This window comes from Pezoporus wallicus, unplaced genomic scaffold (genome assembly GCF_028554395.1).
Source record: "Pezoporus wallicus isolate ANWC-B61680 ecotype Strahan unplaced genomic scaffold, APGP_CSIRO_Pwel_v1 contig_5418, whole genome shotgun sequence".
Classification (NCBI taxonomy): Eukaryota; Metazoa; Chordata; class Aves; order Psittaciformes; family Psittacidae; genus Pezoporus; species Pezoporus wallicus.
In genome coordinates this window covers 1,649,356-1,672,336 of record NW_026640709.1, presented here as the reverse complement: position 1 = coordinate 1,672,336, position 22,981 = coordinate 1,649,356, and the positions used below count along the sequence as shown (strand labels likewise).

The 22,981-nt window shown below is 43.3% G+C and overlaps 1 protein-coding gene across 1 annotated transcript; it reads right to left on the bottom strand.

The window, feature by feature from the left end:
• Positions 1 to 51: 51 nt before the first annotated feature.
• Positions 52 to 20,476, bottom strand: ARG2 (arginase 2). Its single transcript, XM_057420031.1, has 8 exons — positions 20,317 to 20,476; positions 20,106 to 20,178; positions 8,331 to 8,508; positions 7,277 to 7,436; positions 3,303 to 3,397; positions 3,078 to 3,182; positions 1,426 to 1,562; positions 52 to 479 (listed from the first exon to the last, which is right to left on the bottom strand). Exons 1-8 carry the CDS (start codon positions 20,431 to 20,433, stop codon positions 274 to 276), a joined length of 1,071 nt encoding a protein of 356 aa, XP_057276014.1. The 5' UTR covers positions 20,434 to 20,476; the 3' UTR covers positions 52 to 273.
• Between the last annotated feature and the right edge of the window lie 2,505 nt (positions 20,477 to 22,981).

Sequence of the window (22,981 nt, the reverse complement as noted above, 5' to 3'; positions counted from 1 at the left end):
TAGAAAGACAGAGAATGGGAGTAAAAAGCAGAGACAGACTTGAATTACTGGTAAGACCAATAAGAAGGTAATAAATATTTTATTGTCTCAATTTGCATATACTTAACTAAATGAATAAATCTTGGTATGTAATAAAGTAGCCACCAACCAGTGGAAAAGCTAGTTTATTTGAAAATTGAGAATTTAACAGTATTTGCCAAGTGTTGACAATCTATCCACTCGAATGCCTCAGCAGAGCTCTGTAATGTCCACAGTACCCAACACTTTGGGTTCTTAAATCCTCACTTGCTCTTCACTGTCAGATTCATCTGAAGAACTGGGTGTTGGGAGTTCATCAAAAGCGGTGTGTGCTCCTTCCCTTGTCTGGCCAAAGCACGTTGCTATCACATCAACTGCCAGACTAGCAGTTGCATTCACTTCCTCTTGAGAAGCTCCAAGCAGTGGATTGACTTCAACCAAGTCTACAGCTGAAAGCATCCCTGCAAGAATGATTTACAGCTTTGTTACTGTGGAAAAGGGTAAAATCTGTAGTAGAGGTTTTTTTTGCAGCCTTTCAGTCATTGCAGTAAGTCTGATATTCAAGCTTGTGACCTACTCTACCCCTTAGAGCAGTAAAATTGGCCCTTGAGTGAGGGAGGAGGTTATCATTCTGAAATGCATGTTTGCGAGTTCAATTTGATTCTTTCTTACATCATCACTGCCTCACTCATTCACACTTTTAGGATTCAGGAAAAACAAGCTTGATGTTCTATATACACTTAGGAGAAGAATGGGTTTTAATCTTTTTTTCTCCCAGCACAAAAATTAAGGGATATAGAATAGTCTTACCTGCTATTCACAATTCTGTTGACTGTTGTCTGGGCAGCTTTATTTCCTGGTTGCTTCCCCCCCCCCGCTCCCTCCCCCTTTTATTGCAAATCAGTTACTATTTAAACACGAAATAAAACCTCCATGGCGTAAGAAGGAAAGCCCTTAATATATTGAGTCAACTGCAGAGTATTTAGTAGAAGCTTGATTTGTCAGTCTCAATTCCTAGAATGGAGCTTTGAACTGTTTAAAATCATGTGCATTCATTTTTGTATTCCAGATGCCCACTTTAACATCTCGCTTCATGTATTTAGGTGACAGTATTGTACAAGATGACCAAGTGATTCTTTTACATTAGGTATTAATATATTATGTATTTTATTTCCTTTTGGTAAGGTGAAGTTGATGATGATTAAGCTGCTTCCAACACCCAGGGCACTGCCCAACCCTAGAATTACTACTTCCCTGACTGAAGGCTGAATTGACTTTGTAGGCACCCTGGCTATCACTGCATTTATCTCACTGTCTACTGTCACAGGAAAAACATAACCAACATGAATGAGCTCTACAGAGTTTGTCCTGCCCTTGCTTAGTCCAGTACTGCTGATCAACTCCTACCTGTGTCGTGTATTTCCTCCGTGATGTACATGCCTTCTCTGTAAGTTAATCCACCTAGGACAGGAGTCCCAGTTGCTGGAGCCAGTGAGGGATCAAAAGCATCAATGTCAAAACTCAGGTGAATCGGTCTCTGTCTCCTGAGACAGAATAAAACAAGAAAAGGAACCTCAGAACCTTAAATGTTTTCTGTTTTTTACTGTCCAGGCTGGTTAGCAAAGTAGCATCATGCTCCATGATGTTGAAGGTCCCCCCCCAGGTCCTTTCCACATCTTGTACATATTTGCAAAAGATTTGTTGTTTTGTGGTTTGTTTTTTTTTTTTAAGTATATTTGGACTCTGAAATATCTGTTAGCTCAGACCCTTCCCCAGTACACACTGGGAAAACACAAGTTTGTCTTTCTAGTTTCACTGAGCATGCACTCAGGTGTAATTTGGCTAGAGACAAGTACTTTAGTTCTAAGCATTTTATCTGGTATTTGTCCCATTAGTTGGAAAAATGTAGAGAAATGTCCGGTATAATGCAGTCTTTCTCCTTCTGTACAGAAAGCCAGGGTGAAAGGCTGAAACAGCGATTCGCATGGCACCTAGAATGGAGGAAGCACTAAGTGTGAGGATTTCCTACACTATCAGGATAAATTTTCCTAGCTCATCAGGATAGCTGGTGCACTCCACACTTTTCAGGTCAATAGTTGAAGGCTGCCTCCAAACTCCACCTTGTCAGCCCAGCTGATGAAAAAGTGAGGGATAATTTCAAACCTAAAATGTTAGTTACTGACTACATGAAGTCTGGCAACTGACTATAATAAACTGGACACTGCTTGTCAATTTAAGTGGTAGACTGTGTACTTCCAACTTGGTGCAGATGCTTAGTAGGGAGAAGCAGCTGGATTAGCAACTTGGCAGAGCTGCAGCTAGGAAGGGTGAGCACACCTTTAGATACAACAGTGTGCAGCACAAATACATGGCTCTTGTTCTGCTTACAGGACTTTGTTCTATGCTGTGGGGAGTTTACCCTTTCTAACTCTGATCCTCTCCATGTGCCCCTAGATGACCAGGATTTGCTCCCTGATCTGGTTCCTTGACTTGACTTAAGGTTTGCAAAGACTTGGGAAATGAACTTAAGTAAGGAAGTGGTTACAGTGAACCTCACAAACTGAACTGAAAGTGGCAGTTGTCATCAGGACAGCACATGTGAGCACAGTCTAGGGAGGAAGTTATCAAATGCTTCTCTACCTTGTGTAGAACTACCTCATGCAGTTAGCTGTACTATCAGTTGTATTCAAGTCACTGTCAAGATGCTACAAACCCAATTTTAAAAGTATGATGTATAGCCTGGGCTCTGAGTTGATTCAAACATCTTGTCAAACTGCAGCAGAATGCAGAATTCCTCAAGAAAGAGGACAAGCTACATAAAGCAGAGCCACAACTGTAGTGTAACCCATCTCATAGCTTTTTGCCAAACACCATGAAATGGTTCTAGTTCAAGATGTGGAAACTGAGGACTAAAGTCTGTGCTAAGACCTCACTATTTACTGGACACAGTCACAGTTCTGTTAGGCCACCTTACATCAGGAGTAAGGCCTTACTTTCAGGAAAGTCGATATTCAACAATGGATGGTAAGAGTAGTTTAAACCCAATAATAGTTTGTTACCTGGCCATAAGTTGTTCAAATGTTCTTTCCATAACTTTCTGAATTCCAAGACGATCAATATCCCTCATGGAAAAATACTGGATATCATAGTTCTTCAAAATATAGCTGTTAAAATAATAAAATCATTACTGGCCTAAGCTTAAGCCTAGCAGCCCTTGTGAACAGTGACATGTGGAAAGAAGCTCATGATTTCATCCTGAGCAAAAATCCTTTAACTAAACTTACTATTCAGCAGGATCCACATCCCTCAAACCAATGTACACAATATCAGAAGCTGAAAGGCAGGGCTTTAGCCAGGAAAAGCCAGGAAGTTGTGGTACCTGCAAGCAAAGGTTTAGTATTAGGTTAGTTTAACAACATATAAACCAAATTTGTATTTAATGCTTCCCTCAAAATTTTGTATTTATTTATAACATCCATTCTCTGAACAGAGAAACTTCATCGCTTGAGAGGTTGGCTTCTCGATTTCCTTACATTTGTCGTACCATTTTACCTTAGATCAATGTTAATGAATTTAATGAATTTTAACTCTTCTACATTTTCCAGTTTAAAGAAGAATAAAAAGTCCAAAGCCACAAGTAGTAGGTAATTAGCAGCAGTGAATGTAAGGGGGAGTGGTAATAAACCAGTTACCCAGATGTAGATACCTTGTACAGTGCATTTAATGGTAATGCGATGTAACTTCCAGTACATTGTACTGAAGTGGAAGAATAAAATCAAGGGGCTTCTGTATTTTTAGGAGAATCACCAAAAAGTTCATGCAAACTTTGTTACAAAACCAATGTTAAAGATGGACGAAGTCAAAGTGGGAAGTTGGGGACAGGGAATGGGAAGAGCATGACAGGAAGTTGGGCCTCACATCGGGCTACATTATAACTGGTTTTTAGTGTACAGCTAAAGAGAGCAGGTCTAGTACAGCAAATGGAAGACAATGAGGTCTTCAGCTTTGGTATTTAAGTAGTCATGAGATACAATTACAAGAATCCTTTAGTTAGTACTAGCCACTCATTTTAGGAGTGCTTTAAACTAACTCAGATTTCTCTTCTTCCTCTCCCAGCTCTGAAAATGGCTACAGCCAACACAGCTGTGAAGCATCAAGAAGGCTGTTTCCCTTTTATACTTAATTACTAATTACACTGTAGTTACAACATGCACATTTGGGTTTAAAGGCTAACACACCCATAGCTGTATGTAATTACATTGGGATTAAACAAGCATATACTATAAAAGTATTTGTTACTCTGGGACAATGACCTGAAAGTTTTCTGCAGTCATGAATTCAGAAAAGGGATAAATGAATTGGAGACCTCTAGGAAAAATAATTGAGGTCTCAGAAATGAAAGTGTATCTGGAAAACCTATCACCATACCGTAAGGTGAGCACAGTCTTAATAATATTGTCAGTATCAATGATTTAGCTGATTTAATCCTGCCATTTTTAATTCTACCTCTTCCTCTTTAAATAAAGAGAATGGAATGCCTTAACTTCCTCTGGTAGGCTCTGTTCTGACTGTTGCAATAGAAAAGGAGTTACCCCTAGCAAAGCCAAACAGGCATCAGAAAAAGGTGCAGGCATTCTCATATAAGTTATTAATAGCAGTCTGAGTTTAGTTTGAGTGGTTCCAGGAGCCCTGACACTAATGCTTGGTTTAAGGAAGACCAGCCAAGGGATAATGTTCATCAATATTTTCCTTTAAAACAGAAAAATTAAACATTTAAAAAAAACCCTGAAGTGCCACCTCCCCAAGCAGTGTTCCTGTGAAGTAGCCTGAACAAACAAGTAGCAGCTGTCAGCCTGTGAAGAGACTATGCCAGCAACACCAGGGTTTGTTCTACACTGACCTGGCCAAATACTTTATTTCATTTCATAGCCATAATTGATGTTTCCTTTGTGGGGTCATGGAATTCAACAGAGCATTGACCAAGCTCCATAGCCTTGTATACATGAAGGATTCTGAAAACAGGTGCAATAACCTAAACTGAGGGACTTGAAGCATTCCTGGCAGTTGTGCTAATTTAAGTAGTTGCTGCCACGTCAGTTCCTGCTGTTACGCTGTGCCAGGACAGCTGTTTGTAGGTCATGCAGTGAACAAGGGGCTAGGACTTGGTGTGACTCAAAAACTAACCAAGCAAAGAGGCAGTGCCCCTGAGTCAGTTCTCATGCAATCCCACAGAAGGTTACAGCAGCTAAACAGCTGCTGGCATGGGGTCAAGAACAGGCTAAACAGATTGTGCCACCAAGAGAGACCTATGTTACACAACTATCTCTGTCTCATGTCCTCTTGATAGGGAATGAAGAACAAGTAGCCTGGAGATGCTGGAAGAGCAGTTAGCAAGAGAAGGGCAGTGATCCAGGAAGATAAAATGTAATCATGCAGGCTGTTCTGCTCTCCATGTCCTCAGAGGAGCTGTTGTGTAGACAATGGAGCCAAGTGCTAACTGGCCTTCCCGAGACTATTAGGTCAATGAGCAAACCCTGCGACCCAGAGAGACAGTTTGGTTGAATTACAGAAGTCCACCCAGAGCAGCATACACACGTGTGTGTCATGGTGGGGAGGGCTTGCTCAAAACCCCCTTCACAGCATGGGTGAAAGCAAGGAAGGAGATACAGAGATCACTGCAAGATCTCCATTGTTCTCTCACACTGCTATGCTACGTACCCTTTGACAAGATAGAAACCTCCTCAAGAGGCAAAAGTGCAGCTGGTTGGTTGGTCTGTTGTGTTGAGAAAAAGTTATGCTTAGCTGTGCATACAGACTAACATAGGCTTCGTGCTGGTGACAGTTTTAGGATTTAAAAATAATCCTTGCAAAGCTGTCAAGAAAGGAGAGTAAATTTTTTTGCCCCATTATCAACACATCTGCTCTGCTGGATGAGAGCAAGAAGACCAGCCACATGCCCCTGTTCTCACAGTAAGGTTCCCTCCCATGAGCCAGACAGGTAGCCAGATGACCTAGATCTAGGATTACTAGAAAGAGGAAAGTATGTAGAATCAGCAAATGACTTGACTTGTGGATAGAATTCCCTCAAAAGAATTTGCAGGACAAACACAGAAGAGCTTTACCAGATGACAGCAATCTTGCTGTGCCAACAGATGCTAATGCCATGGTATCTTCAATAGCCATAAAGATGATAAGCATGCTTGGTCTTACGTGGAAGATGGATACTTCCATTAACATAGCACTCCCAAAATTTACCAGGGAGAAAAAGAAATCTAAGAGAAATAACTATGAGGGCAAAGTGCCAGAATAAAATAGAATCAGGTTTTCTGCAGCTCCAGCATCCAGTCTCAGCATGCAGTTGCTGAACCTGCTCCCACTCTCCAGCCTAAGCTTCTGTAGAAGCAGACTGTCATATCCAAGTTCCAGCTGCAAAGGCCCTGGCTATTAATGCACCGGCTGCCACAGTAATGTCCCTGTATATGTTATAGCCAAAAAGGACGTGTAGGCCTTCAGTCAACCTAGTGTTTAGCATCTTGACAGTAGCAAAGTTGGCCATGCACGTTCCATGTGCCCCAGTAAACAGCTCTTTTTGGTAATTTGACCTCTTTCCAAGACAAAGATATTCTCTTTACAAGCACCAGGTAAACAGGTACAGCTGTTCCAATTGGTATTTGCCAGTGGAACCAACACCAGAGCAGCCAGTTAGGCAAGATCATGCAGGAAGAGCCCCTATCAGGCCTCAAGGTTGTCGAAACATGCAAGTGCCAAACTAAGCTGAAGCAGGGTGCAAGGTATGCAGGAACCAGCTGTTACTGGAGGTGAGCTTAGCATTGCTCTCAGGCACAGCTGGGGAGAGGGTCCCTCTTTTGCTCAGTTGGTAGAATCACTGCCATTGCACACCTTCAGCACCAGCTCCACTCTTTACAAGGGAACAGCATCCCGGCCAGCTTCTATATACAGCTTGTGTGAACTGTTGCTTACTGTACAGCCCACAGAGGTGCTAACACAAAGAAAAACCTTTTTCTCATTCTTGTCTCTAGGTATGTGTGTACATATATTTGTGTCTACATATGTATGTGTGCATTTGTGTATGTATGTATATATATGTGGATGAATACACACAAATTATACGTAGTTTTTCTTGTACAAACATAAACAAGGTCTGTATTTGCAGCAGGTAAGAAAGCACCTCATACAAGAAAAAGTAAAATGCTCTGAGGATTTCAATGTAGGCCAAGTGTGTAAGCAAGGTACTTACTTTATCTTGAAGCTCTCTCAAGAGAAATGACAGAGGTTGTCCATGGAGGCTTCCAGACTGAGTTGTAAGAGGGGTGTTGATATCAGCATGTGCATCCACCCAGATCACACCAAGGTGCGGGCACTGCCGCGCATGGCCACTGACAGAACCAAGTGCCAAGCTGGAAGTATAGTAGCAAAGTCTTTAGTCACCATTCCACCTTCAGAACAACTACAAGGACAATGGGAAGTCTCTGCAGTAAGAGACTTGCAAGATTGTGCAAATCAACAATGTTGTCATGTTTCAACACATCAGCCATCTGTGAAAATAAAGGGTGCATCCCATGCAAACTGCACGTCACTGTCATGATTCCAGGAGACTCCAAGTAACAATGGGACTGGACTAGTATTGACAGATGAGAAACAGCTCTTTTCTCTCTCCACTGTCACCCTTCCCACACCTTAATCTTCACCTGTTCTAGCTCCAGATGATCTCTTAGAAAATATATTGTGCTCACTCATCAATTCTGCTCTTCACCCATTTCGTATTCCAGTCATGACACCTTTCCCCACAGTTCATTCTTACATGCTCTACCTTCTTCAACCAATTCTCAGACCAAAGGTTAGTGAAAAAGACAAAAAGATTCACACGTTGTAAGATCTATTACAAAACAGTCTGTGTGTAGGCATTACAAACCCATCCTATGAGTTGACAGACATCCTGAGAGTTGAAAAGAGACACTTAATATTCAGTAATAAAGAAACAACAACAGTTCCTAAAGGGAACTGATCACACAAACTCTCCCAAACAGGAAAACATCGTTCATTTGCATTATCTGCAGATCGCAGAAGTCTGGAACTAAGCACTACTGTCTTAGGAAGTCAGATTTTTGTATCTGTCTTCCATGTTCCATCCTAAAAGCCCCAGCAGTAAAATCCAAATACTGCTACCCTATGCTATTGCCAGGGAATGACCCCAAGTTGTTCTCACTATCCCCTTATTTTTTAACTAAACACTTATACGCCCAAGTATCAACCTGCAGCATGCACCATAGATTGTTTCTAGTTCAGCTCACCTGTGATCACCTCCTATAGTCACACAGCTGTGCCCAGCAGCTACTGCTCCGCTTACAGTATCAGCCAGCACCTGGCTGGCTAAACCCACTGACCGTGGGTATAGAATCAGGTTGTTGTACAGTTCATCGTTGGGAACTTGAGTGAAATTCAGATCTCCAAAGTCATATACTTGGCATCCTGGAAACACAGCAGCAGAAGAATAAAGTGAATTACTTCAGTGCCCAGGGAAACATTCAAAATATGATCCCCTCAGCAAACCAGTTGGCCATGTACGAAGGAACAGCTGGAAGGGAATGGATTCATTTGACGATTTGCATGTCCTTGCAAACAGCCCTGTTCCATCTTTACAGATTTAGAAAGCTTAAGACAGTATTGTTTCTCAGTTTAGTGATGAGATACAACAACCATAGAAAAAGAGCTTGGGGGGGTTAAAATTATTTCTTGGCAATTTTAACATGAAAAACTACAGTTTGTGTTGCCATCTTCCTTCCCAATTAGACAGATTGTATATAGCCTTAAATGAGCTCAGTTGCCCATAGATGGCCAGGACTATGCATTTTATTAACTATCTGAGTGCTAAGAGTTAGTTTCCATTTTCAAACCCCGTAAGAATCCAAGCACAGAAGTGCCAAGTTACCAGTAATGGAAATTGCCTTACAGTGCTTCCAGGCACCTCCATGGAGGATGTGCTAGTGCTCTGTAAGACAACCTGTCCATTTTCTCAATGCAAGTTGTTCTAGAAGGCACTTTAATTCTGAGGCTTTGATCTCAACCCTCTTTAAGGTCCTAGCATTGCCAGCTACAACTTAATTGGCTGTCGAAGCCTGACAACATTCTGGATCAGACTCAGCCTTTCCTAAGATGTATTTCTGTCTCTTTACCCTGAAATGGAGTCACTTCACAGATGAGGAAACTAGGGAGCACATTTATTAACTGGCTGCATTTAAAGTTTAATTCTTTCACACGTTATGGATTATCCTTTGAATACATCAGCTCTGCTGTCCAATATCGTGCACTTTCTTAACATTTAAATACCAAAATTTCTAAGAGGCCAGAGCCTCTCAGTTTCAGATAGACCTGCTGCTGCAAGCACTGATGAGGACTGTGAACGCCCCAAGGTATTTACAGCTACACAGCTGCTCAAGTCAAGACCACCCTGAATACCAGTCAGACCTGTCCCATTTGTTCTTCAGAATCACTAGCAGTGAATCAGAAGCAGTAAGCAGGACCATGACATACCACTCCCTGGTTTTCAAAAGGCAACACAGGCACACAACAGCATTTTTTTTTTCTCCCTTAGGCAGTACCTAATGAGCCAGCAGGATGAAGGCTCTGGAATTTTGGTCAGATTTGGATGCACTATCTGATCTCAATGTGACCACTACAATTTTTATCCTCCGTTTCATTCTGCTGCTGTGCAGAATCAGAAAAGACTTGCAAGTCCTGATAGATGTTCAACAAAGGTCAAGAATCTTTTTTTAATGTGTGTCTTCCTGCAAGGCTGCTGCTCACACATGCACGCCGCTATGCACTGCAGTATTGCCAGGTTTGATGAAAGTACATATGTGTGACGAGGAAACAAGTTCTAGAAGCAAGGCTTCAAATGCACTGCATCATTTAATAGGTATCAAGAGCTCTTGGAGATGCTGTTCAAGTTAATAATACCTTTGATCTAATACCTCTGACATGTGCAGGAAGTAAATCTGCATTTGGAAGCGGTGTTCAATGACATACACATTGCAAGACGCCACATTACACAACGTAATGGAAGAAAGGACTGCCACTTATGTTTTGTTCTCCCTTACAGGACATATATGTACATCACAGTATTTTTACCCATTAACGGATGAAAAAGAATGAAAGGAAATTGCATCATGAAGCTCCATCTTTAGATCAGTGTAAAACTGAGAACCAACCATGACACTTTTCGTAGTTCTTTAAGGAATCAGTTTGGATTCTTAAGGTTATGCTTAAGGCAAGTCAAACATGGCAGATTCTAGAAAGTACATTTAAAGAAGTAGCACTTGTATTCAAAAAGTTTTCTTCACAAATGGGGTTAGGGAAAGGCAAAAAGACTTGGCTCAGCTTCTGAATAAAAATGCCATTTGTGTTTTACAGTCACATCAGGTTCGTGCAGCTTACAGTGTGGGTATGGTAGACATGGATGGACAGACACACACTTCTGGGGTCCAGAACTCTGGGATCTTCTCTGCATTTTGCACAAATGGCAGTCTCCTATCTCCTGCATTAAGATCCCTCTCTCTATTTTTATAGAAAAGCCTAATGTTTGTTAAACACAGTAGAGACCTTCAGTTTTTGTTACCGTCTTCAAAAGTTTATTGTTGCTCAGATAGAGTTCATAAACCTTGAAGTAGCTTCTTTTCTCAGCCTTGTGCTTCCCTCTTATTTAGGCCCATTGTTCTATGGTACTTGTAGACAGACAGCTCAAGCTTCCCAGGGTGATATGAATGTTTTCAGCCAGCTAACCAGTGGCTGAGTAAACTACAGCTTATCTCAGAAGTATGCGCTAATCCGACCTTCATATTAATATCTTTTTTTAAGACGTGTCTACAGTTGTGGAAGCTATGATTAAATGACCTTAAAGAAAAAGGAAAGCATAGGGAGCAATAGTACACACAAGAAAATTCACAGTATGCAGATAAACTGTATCCTGAAGTGAATAAAAGTGTGTACATGCTTGTGTGCACATATTTATTAGGATAGACCAGATATCAGATTAAATCAACATTTATATTTGTCTCAGTGCTTACTAATAGCAAAGAAAACTAATTTGTGTTCAATTGCTAAAGTAATTATTGATATATTTGCTTGGCTTTTATTTAGCTTCTCAAATCCTAGTCTAACAGAGACCTGAATAGTTTTCACTTTCATCTGCTTGCTTGCACATAGTTTTGATTTAAAGAAATTAGAAAGCCAAATCTCTCAACTACATTATTCTGCCCAAGGTAGAACCTGCCCGATGGATAGACATGCTGTAGCACAGAGCAGCCTGGTGGATCTTTCTGTTGTTTGGCTAGTAGTGAAAGATTCAGATAATCTACCACACCAAACAACATGCACTTACTTTCTTTGGTAGCTGGGGCACTTTATTTAAAGGTACTAATAGTTATAAACAAATAGCTTTTTAAATCGGCATAGAAAATGAACATAAAGAATATATATGGGCCTTTTAAGAGGAGATCCAAGTTCTGAAAGCTAGAAAAGTAGGTAGGCAGATAGAGAAGGCAGCTTACATTGGTTAGAAAGCACAGCATCCCCACCATTACTCAGTGCAGCAGATCGGGTCTAGCCAGCACCCAAGTCCTTTTTAAAGGAAACAGTACCATACAGTACTTCCAGACTAAGCACCACAGGCATTTCGCTAATAACTAAATAATAGGAAGTTAAGTATAATCAAAAGAAGTCCTCTGCTCAACTTTCAAGCTCTAACAGAAGTTACATTCAAATTAAAAAAAAAATCTGGTTGATTGATTAGTCAATTATCAACAGCACAGAAAATGTAGAGCTACCGAGTCCATTAAATCAGATCCATCTGCACTCAGGCTCAGGAGGACATTACCTCAAGTGAGGAAAACAGGCTCGTTTCTTCTATTTCTATTACAGGAGCTCGAAAGACACTTGAAAGAGATAAAGGTGTCAATCTGAATACAAACACGTCATCTAGTTATGTAAGATGCACATATGCGCAACAGTCCTCCTGTTAGTGTGAATGATCAGGGTGCAAATCTCTTCTACAGTTTAAGAGTGCAGTCCCCAGTGGTTCAAGTACCCCCCTCTGACAGAGTTTTATCAGAGCTGCCTGGGGGCACATTTCAGCCAAAAAATGAAAATGAAGAAATTAGCCCAAAACCAGATTGTACAGTAGCTCTTTCCTAGGTCAACTTCTTTTGACCAGATCAGGTTAGGGTAAGGTCCCATAGGTATACAACCAGCAGACCACACAATGGAGGGCAGTTCTTTCTTCAGCCTGCACAGCCAGAACCAGAATTTTCCTATTTTTGGTAAATCAACATTTTTCATAGTCAGGAGCCTAACCTGGGGGGGGGCGGGGGGAGGTAGAAATACAAATTAAGAACCTATTTAAAACAAGTTTCCTGAATGTCTTTTCAAATAATAAGCTTTCAATGTAGGATTCAGGCTCAACTCAACAATGCTTAAACTGGGACACAAGGTGCCCTTTAGCAAGTTTATAACAATGGTCATGTTCATTTCGTATCTTCTTAAGCAAAATACAGTGTTTATTTAGTACCCACAATAGGCAGCACTTACTGTAGTAAATCATTTTCCTGCACAGATTTAGAAAAGGTTTTCTTCTGTAAAAGCAGGAGCCTCTTAAGTCTGGGGACATTTAACTGTAAAAAACATCTGGGCAACAAGCGGCAGGGAAAGCCCCCCTCCCATCCTCCTTTACTATCGTACTGCACCAGAGCCAGGAGCAGCAATCTGATAGTAGGAGATTTGAGCTTTCCAAATCCAGGCTGTTTGCTGACAGGGCCCAATGGCAGGCTGTAACAATTGTAACAGCTGTCCTAGACAGCAAAGAGGAATGGGAACAAACAAATGTGGAATACAAAATGAGAGAGATCTCATAGTACTGCCTGTTTACACTGGCTATTTGGGAACTAAAGGGGAAAAAAGAAATTAATTCTAGATTAATGGGAAGATTAAGTCTGTCCTCTTCCGGGTTTCTAAACCCTGCTGAACAGCTTTCAAAGGAATCTGGAAATCCCAGTTATTAGACCTTACCTCATACTAGGTGTTATATAAAGCCAATCACATAAAAGCATCACTCCTACAAACTGTTTCCTCAGATTACAGCCCATCCAGTCAATCACTACACACAGAATGGCTTTTCAGGAAGCCACAAGTATTATGAACAATGCTTATAGACAAACTTAACATGTTTTTTCTTTCCTGTGAACAATACAGAGGGGTACAAGCTGTTAATATCCTTCTTTTCAGTATAAACTCACTGGTTTATGCTACGGACTTTGTAATCCCTTCTCAAAGACACTGTCAAAATGTTGCACAACAGCAAACAAATGATTCAATTCATTATGACCAGTGCGTTCTGAAGCCTAATTTAAGACAGTTTTAACCCTCCAGAATTACCAAGTCTTTGTGCAAAAGCTACACAAAGTGCATATTTTTGTTCTAAATGAATATGGAATTAGGCTAGCAAGATTCCCACTACAAAAGGCAGACTTCAGTCTAGTTTAACCTCCTTGCTTGAAAGTTTATTACACAGTGTCTAAATCTCTTTAAATATCTATCTGTTGGAAGAAGTCTATTGGATACAAATATTTGATGCCTCAGAAGGTTTCTGCCAGCTCTAAAATTTTCACGGCCTGAAAGGCAAGTTCACATTTTAGTAGTTTCCACCCTGCCTTTTGGAATTTTGAAAGGTCTGGTTTAAGACAAAGTTTTTGTATCTGTACCTACTGAAGAGGCTTCAGCTCATTCAACATCAATAAGCAAACCCAATTCCAATTGCTACACCGAGTCTGTAGTCTTAAGTTGTCCCTTGCATAAAATGAAACAAATACTTTTTCTGACTCTAAATCGAGCAGCCACCCCATTTCCCTTTGATAATCATTTATAACTTTAATCTCTTATGAAATACAGTGTGCTTGACCCGAAGAGGTCTCCAAAAACGTCAGTATCAGGTGTTGGGAAACATTTGCACTATGGCTTGCATCAGAGAGGAGACAAGGGTGCAGCTATTGCAGTCTGTCACTCACCAAACCCTGCTCAAGTTCTAATTCCCTTTAAATAGGCTTAACCCAGAAACAGTTCCAGATAGCAAGAACACAAGTAGGCACTTACAGCCACAGAAAGTCATAATTCCAAAACAGCTCTCCTCAACAAGCACCTTGCATTTTAGATTGTTACAGAAGTAGTTATTATATTATTTAACCCAGACAGGTAACACTTCAGAGGAAGAGCAGTATACATCAGAGATGACCGAAGTTCTCTCCCTCTCATCAGCTGCAAGAAACTAATACCAGGCCAGCCCGCTTCAGATTCAAATGAAAGATCTCATTTTTTTACTTCAGTGCCTCATTTCCTGCTTTTCACCAGGTACTTTTACAACAGATTTCCACCTTCCATCCAAACATAATCCTTCACTATACTGTATAAACACATACCTGCCATACATAGCTTGGTCTTATTAGTGCACAATGAGCTTCAAATGAGAATGTAGTAACAGATTCTGTGCACCATAAGGCAGATCACAAGCCAACCTTTTACCTAAATTTTCCCCTTGTCATCTCCCTTTGTACCTCTCCCCAGTAAGTCTTCTTGTTCAACACCATTCATGGTGAAAAAACCCTAACAGAACAAAAGAGCCTCCATCTCCAATCCAGAGGCAATTTAATGGGTGCAGAAATTCAGCCGAGTCATGTATTAAAACTAATTTTGTAATACAGAAATATTAAGGATGAAGGGCATCAGCATAAAGCCAAATACAACACATATACCCCTCCCCCCCCCCCCAAGTCTGTTCTTTGGTCCTTGAATCCTTTATTGAAAGATTAGGAATAAATTATCAATTCAGGTTTCCTGATCTGCATCAGCATAGCTCAATATTTTAGTTTTAAACTAAACTGATATGAAGACTAATTACAACTAAAGCACCAAGTGAACTTAACCCCAAATTAAGGTTTATTTTAAAGCCAACTGCATGGCTAATACACAACCTGGCACACAAATGGGAGAGGAAAAAACAAAAAGCCTAACAAACACCAAATTGATGACTGGCACAAAGTTTTTCACTCCAAAGCAAAACCAAGCAGATTGTGTCCTCTATCAGCACAGGAAAAGGAGGAGAATTAGAACTGATCTACTGCAAGGAATGCTCCAATGTCATGTACTTTTGCTGTCAGCATTTTCCTAGTAACATCTGAGGCTACTTGTAATCATGCAAATATCAAAGGGCACAACATTCAAAAGGATAAACCCTAACTGTTGTCAGAGCACACTCCCTTACTTCTAGCAGTTTAGCTTCCCATGTTCAATAAGAGTTAGCTGATCAGGTCTGCTGTGAAGAAGCAACCTAGAAACAGCCTCAGTGGAGGCCTCCCCTAAACAGCTCTCCTCCAAACCCTCAGCAGGGCTCATTCTGCTTGCCTGGTTATCAGCATGAGCTGCTAACTGCCTTCCCTCACAGAGCAGAGCAGCACCTGCCCTTGATGCATTCTGACAACTGGCGTGATTTCAAAGGCTCTCTGCAAATGCCAGTTATGACCAGTCCATTTGATCATACTGTGGGTTTTTGTCAAACCATTGGGCTTTGAAGCTAACCAATCATGGCTAATCAACATTTGAGAGGTAAATAAGTATCTCTTTGATCTCTATCTCTGCATAAATAAAGAGGTTATTTATTCTAGTTCTGGAAATAAGCTGCAGTACTGCATAAGAATGTTTTACTGATACTATTAGACAGAAGTGTTTGTGCATACTTTTGTCTAAGGGAAAGAAAGGAAAAAGGGGGCTGCCTTTTACCTGTTACGCTTCAGGAAAAGGTAAAGAAAAAAAAAGTGGGGGGAGTGCCTAGATGAAAAAGAGGCATTCCCATGTCTGCTTTGTAGGGCAGAAGACATAGCTGCTGCTCTGACATCTATATCCTAACTGATTTTTTTCCTGACAATGTTCCTAGCAAATTAATAGACAGCTTTGACAGCATTCACAGCAGATATAATCAGAAAAAGCTTGTGAGCACTAGCGTTTCTCATCTCAGCAATACAGAGATTTAACTAAACAACATGCTGCTTGAAATGCCAGCAGTTATTTAAGATTTTGTTTCCCATTTCAACTTCATCAACAGCAGAAAAGGCGAGGAAAGAGGCTAAAAAGGCAGATCTCAATGTTATCAAAGTAAATTTAGACTTTATTGGATTCTAACCCAACGCTGAATTACTGACAGATCTCATTCTTAACATGAACAGATCGTTGTCAAAGCATGGTCTGTAAGCGCTATCTCAATTCAAATACAGGGCAAGCAGAATGGCACGGTTTAATCAAAGCCTTCAGGGCAACTCTTTTAAACACATTTACTGGATGGACTGATGAAAATTATTTTTGCAGTACTGCAGCTGTAACTCCCGCTAGTCCACATCTGCTGAACCCCAGCACAAGGATTTCATTGCACTTACCTTTGTGTATAGTTGAAAGATTATTTATCTTTCTCTTAAAACTCTTCACTCACAAAGATGTGGGTGCAAAAAGAGGGTATGTGGAGAAGCTGCTTCATTATTTATTGTTAAGACTGAAATTAACAAGTCCAATGGCTTTAGGCAAAGCAAGAGTGTATCCCCAGTCACATGGGATTTGGCAGCTCCACTCCTCTACTAGTGGAGGTTACTCCTTTCAGAGTCACTGCACTGACCTCCTGAATCCTATTACTGAGGAACTTGTTTTTCCTACAAACAAAAGACTAGTAATAAGATGCTCATTCCCTTTGACAAGTCTAACTCTGCTTCTGTATGTAGCCTGCAGAGACATGTGGCTAACTTGTCAAACCAGCAATTCAGATCCAAGCTTTCAGGTCTAGCATAATCCAAACCCTAGACTGACCCAGCCACATTCAGCTCTAAATAAAGAAAATCAGGAGGAAGAAGGATAATTATACAGTTATGCTTTATATAGTTTATATTAAAGTTTTATATTTAATTTTATACTAAAGTTGTTCCATTGTTAGCAACAGCAGAGGTGCTCTAAGTCACCCCACGAGCTATGGTAATTAACACAACAGCTATCCACTAACTTATAGAAAACATCAGATAATAGTCTTTCTTGCCTTCAAGTAAGAGGACAAGGCAATACAGGATTTACATTTGATAGGATTCTTTGCTTAATCTGAAGCAAACACAGGAGATCAAAAAAACTCTCATTTTAAAGAACTTCATACTTTGCCTCTTCTACAGTTGAGGTCAAGTGCACCTGTCACTTATCTTCCCACCACTTCCCACTGAAAGTCTAAGAATCTCCACATATTGCACCCATTTCTTTCTACTGCCAGAACAATGCACAGCCCTGCAAGCTTTGTACCCTTTCCTGCCCCATATCAGGGAGTCAGAGGTCTCCATTTTCTCATAGCACTTCTTCTGCAGTATGGAAGAGTCCTTTAAGGTGTTAATATTTTAATCTCCCTTATGAGAAGCAGCCAAATGACAAACATCACCAAGGTAAACAAAAAGCCCCACAGGCTTAGTCAGTTACATTTTAAATTATCCCTGCTGCACACCATCTGGTTTTGCTTTGGGAGCTGGACTCCTACTACATCAAGTCTCTTCCCGAGTATGCCTCAAGCTACTACCAATGCATTACAGTGCTCTCTCCCTGCTTCTAACAAGTGCACAAAACTCTTCACTGGCAATACCATTTGCCTCTGAGCTCCCTCCTCATATTTCAGCCAAAGCATAAACAAGTTCATAGACAGTCATCATTTTAGGCAGCCAAGAATTTATCATACCATGTAGGTATACTCAATCTCTTTCAAGGGAGGGATCCCCCCAAAAAACAGAAGATAGCGCAGCAGCTCAGGATACTGCATTAGGACTATGGAAGAACAGAAATTAGGATAGGGTGAAAGAAACAATAAGATTCCCTCCTAAAAATACTAGCCAGTGAAAGCAAAATGCAAAGCAGTGCAAGAAGAAACAAAGGCCTGGTGTTCTCACTCTATCTGTTTAGCTTGAGCACTATCAATGGAAGCCATTAAATCAGGCATACAAATGTATGAAAAGCCATGTGGTTGCTTAACATTCAAAGCAACACGTACACATACAATTAAAATACTCACGTACCTTACTACCCAAATGCTACATTTTACAGAAGACTGCAGAGCACCTTCAGTTTATGCAGGCTAAAGTGAATTTGAATGCCCAAGGGGTAACAGGTTCAAACTTTAACAGGGGAAGTTCAAGTTAGATATAAGGAAGCTCTTTACTGTGACACTGGAATAGGTTGCCCAAAGACATGGTAAATGCTCCATCCCTGGCTGTGTTCAAGGCCAGGTTGGACAGAGCCTTGGGTAGCATGGTTTAGTGTGAGGTGTCCCTGCCCGTGGGAGGGGGGTTGGAACTAGACGATCTTAAGGTCCTTTCCAACCCTAACAATTCCATGATTACAGGAACACTGCCTTTTTACCCCCATCTATACTTCCTCAGATTACCCAGAATCCACCCTCGCTCTTCTACAGGGAATCATTACTCAATAGCCAACCTCACGCCTGGTTCCAAGCTTGTAATGGCAAGGAAAATCATGTTTATATGTCCCTCACATCCCAGCAGGGAATGTGAGTATGCAACAACAAAAAGAACCACTCACATGCACCCCCCCCAGTCACAAATGCTTCAGAAGTAGCCAATATAGGTGGAAGAACAGAAACCCTATGTCTTAGATAAATGTTCTTTCTTTCTAAAGGAGAAACCCGGTCTGCTGCAGTATTACTTACCTGGCTCCTGGAAAATAAGCAACAAGATCCCATGAAAATTATTAATTCTTTTAATGTAACAGATAAATAGAATATCCAAGTTAATAAGAAGAATAATACTGTCTCTATTCCCTTCAGTGTATGAGAAGAAAATGCATAGTGTTAGAAAAAACAAAGCAAGCAGCTAAAGTTTTACTACCAATCCAGTATACCCCAGAAGTCCAAGCAATGGCACTATTATCACTGTACTCCAGGCAAAGCTGCCAGCCCAGGGAGGAAAAATAAACAGCCCACACAGAAAAACAATAATTTGTTTAAAGAGTTCTCATAATACACAAGAAATTCACTGTAGGGTTATTAGGCAATCATGTTTGCACGCATTCAGTAACACTAATCACACACAGAGGAGGTAAGAGTTCTTCCTGTGGTCCACCCCTGCAATCCATCCTCATCATACAATTTTCAGTAACACTTTTTAAAGACTCTCCAAGAAAGAGTTCAGCTTTACGAGTTTCTATGTCTTATGTCCTGTTTCTGTGATAGTTTTCTGCAGGTCTCAGCTTGTAGAAGATGTGAGAAGCTGAAACACAGACACGTGGATGTGCTTGAATAGCTGTAGTGTTAACAGTGAGAAGATCAGAAACTTTCCATTCACGCAGTGCTATTTGCAAGTGTGTCCACAGCAAAACTTCAGACCAGACCTCATATGCAAATCTGGGGGTTTCTCTAGAAAGTTCTGAATTTTGTCACTCGAAAGCATAAAAGTATTTTTAGGAGCGGGCTAAGTAGCTGGTAATGAATACGGAAAAATAACACGTATGCGCGATGTAGAAGAACACAGTTAAGGCTACTATTTAGCGGGGCGCACGAAGCGCACATCACGTTTTAAACGGTCTCACGTTCCTCTAGCTTTTCTTAAGCCAGCAGGGCACCAGCACACACCCCATACGCAGTGGGGCGCCAACACGGACGGTTCCCAGGGAAGCCGGGAAGCGCGGCAGGCGATGCGCCGGGGCACGGCCCGCTCTTTGTTCGGGAGCCGCACGCGCAATTCCCGCTCCCCCGGTGCCGCAGAGCGCGGCGAGCACCGCCTCCCCCGGGCACTGGTGTCTCAGGGGCACCCGGGGTGTCGGCATTCATTGCAAGGGACCGTTTCCACCACCTCACCCCGCCCTCCCTCCAAGCTCGCGGCAAGCGGCTGAGTCAGGCTTCGCCGAATTGAGCTGTTAAAGGGATGCTTTGCCAGGGGACGGGGAGATAGGACAGCCCCGCAGCCCCTCCGACACCTCATCCCACCCCCGCCACCGCGCCTCACCGAGCCCAGCCAACCGCTCCACCAGCCCCGCGGCGCGGAGAGTCGCGGGGCCGAGATCCACTCCCCGTCGTTTCTGCGAGACAAACAGAAAGGGGATGCGTTAGCCAGCGCTGCCTACAGCCAGGTACCCGACCCCGCCACGGGAGAGCCGAGCCGAGTGGCCGCGGCACTGTCTGCGAACGGCGCCTCCTCCCCCTGCTGCGGTGCCCACCTGCCCCCTGGAAAGCGGGGCTCCCACCAACGCCACGGAGTGCGCCTGCTTGGTCAGCGGGAACCCCGCGTCCGCCTGCTTGCTGAGGAGCCGGGCGAAGCTACGGCACAAGGCCATGATGGAAAGCCGCGGAGCCGCCGACGGATCACGGGTGCCTCCGCCTCGCTCCTTTTAACGAGCCCCAGCCCCACACGCCGCGGCCCGCGGCCGGGTCCCGCCTCCCGCCCCTCACACCCCAGCGGCGCTCGGCCAATGGCAGGGCGCACGCCCGGAGGTGTGTCCCGCCCCACGCGGCGCACGCGGCTCAGCGCGCCACTGCCCGGCTCGGGGGCGGGGGGGGGTGTCCCGGTGCCTCCGCACCGGCCAACGGTGCCTCCGCAACAGCCACCGCCTCGCCCCGCCCCCGGAGGCCCTCCCTCCCCCCCCAACCCCGGCTTCCCCTCCCCTCACGCCGCGCCGGGTTTTTCCACTGCCAACCGCAGCCTCACCGCCCTCCCGGCGCCGGGCGGGGCCGCCGGCCCCCCAGGGACTCCTCCAAGCAGTGCCCCGGGCCAGGTAAGGCGCCGGCTCTCCTTGCCCTGCCGAGAGGCCAGGCTGGGCCGCAGAGACTACCCCTTCTCTCAGTACCCACCCTTCGGCAGCTGCGAGACACCTAGCAGCATCTCGGTGTGAAATGGTGGACCTTGTAACTGCCGCTGGGGGCAAAAGAGCACCCCAGCAGAGCTGCCCGGCTGGCCGCACCGAGCCGCCTCGCAGGAACGCCACTCCTTGGCTTTCTGAATAAAACCTGGGGTGATGCTCTTCACCTGATAACCTTGATAAAGCATTTTAAAAGCCACCTCTGCAGCACCTGCCTCCGGTACCTGACCTCGGGCTGTTCTGTCCCGAGAGAATTCACACTTTGTGAAAGCTGTCGCTGTTTCTATTCACAGCATATTCGAAGGATTACAGATAAAGAAGGGATTTAAAAACTAGTAATTGCCCCCATCTTCCCATTCTGTGAGGTGACTCCTACTGTGAAATGCCCAACCACACACACACATTTAGAAGAGAGGCTGGCAGCGTTCATAAGAAGAGATGACAGGGTGCAGACATGGTTAAACTGGGACTTGCCAGTGACACAAGAAAACCTAAAACACACGCTTCTGCTGTTTCCTCTTAAGATTTCCACATCCTTTCCTCCCCTCTGGACCTCAGTAATGTCTTGCTAATGGAGACCACTCCTCCAGGACCTCATACTTCTTTTTCCTCCTGTCACTCACCTTCTAGGTCTTTACATTGCTTTTTCTTCTTCTATGCCCTACTCCCATTTCTCTTTCCCTTCTCCCTGTCCCCATCTCCTGGCCTGTCATACCAGAGCTCCCATTTACTTCAGACCTTACATCACTACAAACATTTCTTCCCTTTATAAAAACCTTGTAACTCCGTTTTCAATTTACTGGTTCTTTCTGCTTTCACTCCATCTATACAATTCTTTTACTCTTTTAACTTAATATTTTCTCCTTTCTTTTCCATTTCTGCAGTTCATCATCTGCTATTGCTTTTTTCTCTCCAGGCCAGCTCACCTTTACAGAGCTTCAGCCCATTCCTCACCTTGGCTCTTGTGTCACAGTGAGATCCTGGACATACTGCATGAGTCCTCTGCTAGTGCCAACCATCACCAACTCCTGAAGGCCGCGCAGGGATTCTTCAATGTCCCTCGGTTTCTCACATCCCTTAAAGATTCCCTCACTGTTCTCACAAGAACAAGTTAACAGGTTTATACACTCAGTATCCACCAAAGTGCTCTGAAGATACTGCTCCTAGAAAAGACAGTTCTGCAGTTAAAGCTAACAGTCACACTCGAGGACTATGTGAGAGAGGGAACAAGCTAAAGGGGCAAAGGAGTTTGTCTGATGGTTTGTAAATCACAGCTTTATGCAGCTTTATGTGACTGCCAGGCAAGTCTCGCAAAGAAATAACTGTTAAGTATTAATGAAAACACAGTGCAAAGGCTCATTAAGTCTCTGTACACAAGGCCAACTCTCCAATTTATTATGTACTAAGACAGCAAGGAACATGAAAATACTGCTTTAAACTTTGGAAAAAATACTACGGAAGTAAAAGCAAAAGAGCTCGTAGTAACAGATGGTACAGGCAAAACCACAGGTGCATGTAGCAGGTACTGGTGAAGGCAAATGGGGAAGAAAACCCGTCTCTTCATCGTGGCATGAAACATACACATCTACACTAAATTCTGTGTCGTTTAAAAGCGCTAGTAAAAACCAGAGGAAGCGAGCAGTGAATTAACAACACTCGCAAACCTCAGAAGCTCCCGATGCCTATCTCGGTTATGGAAAGCCGCCTGGCCAGCTGTAGCCAAGTGAAACGGCACCGGAGACACGGCAGGTCCGGGCTGCACGCTTGCTGCCGGGAGGCGCCATTTGCCGGGAGTGAGACAGGCCTTAACGGCTTCCCGGAGCTCGTCTCAGCCACGGCCCCTCCCGCACGGCTGCGGTAACTCCGCCGACTGCCAGCAGCCGCGCTCCACGCTCCGGCCGGGCAGAGCCGGGCAGACTCCCCCGCTGCCAATCCCGGGACCGCGGGACCGCGAGGCCCAGTAGAGGCAGCTCCGCCCGCGCGGCTGCAGTTGAAGCGACACAGCCGCCCGCCGCCTCGCAGAGCC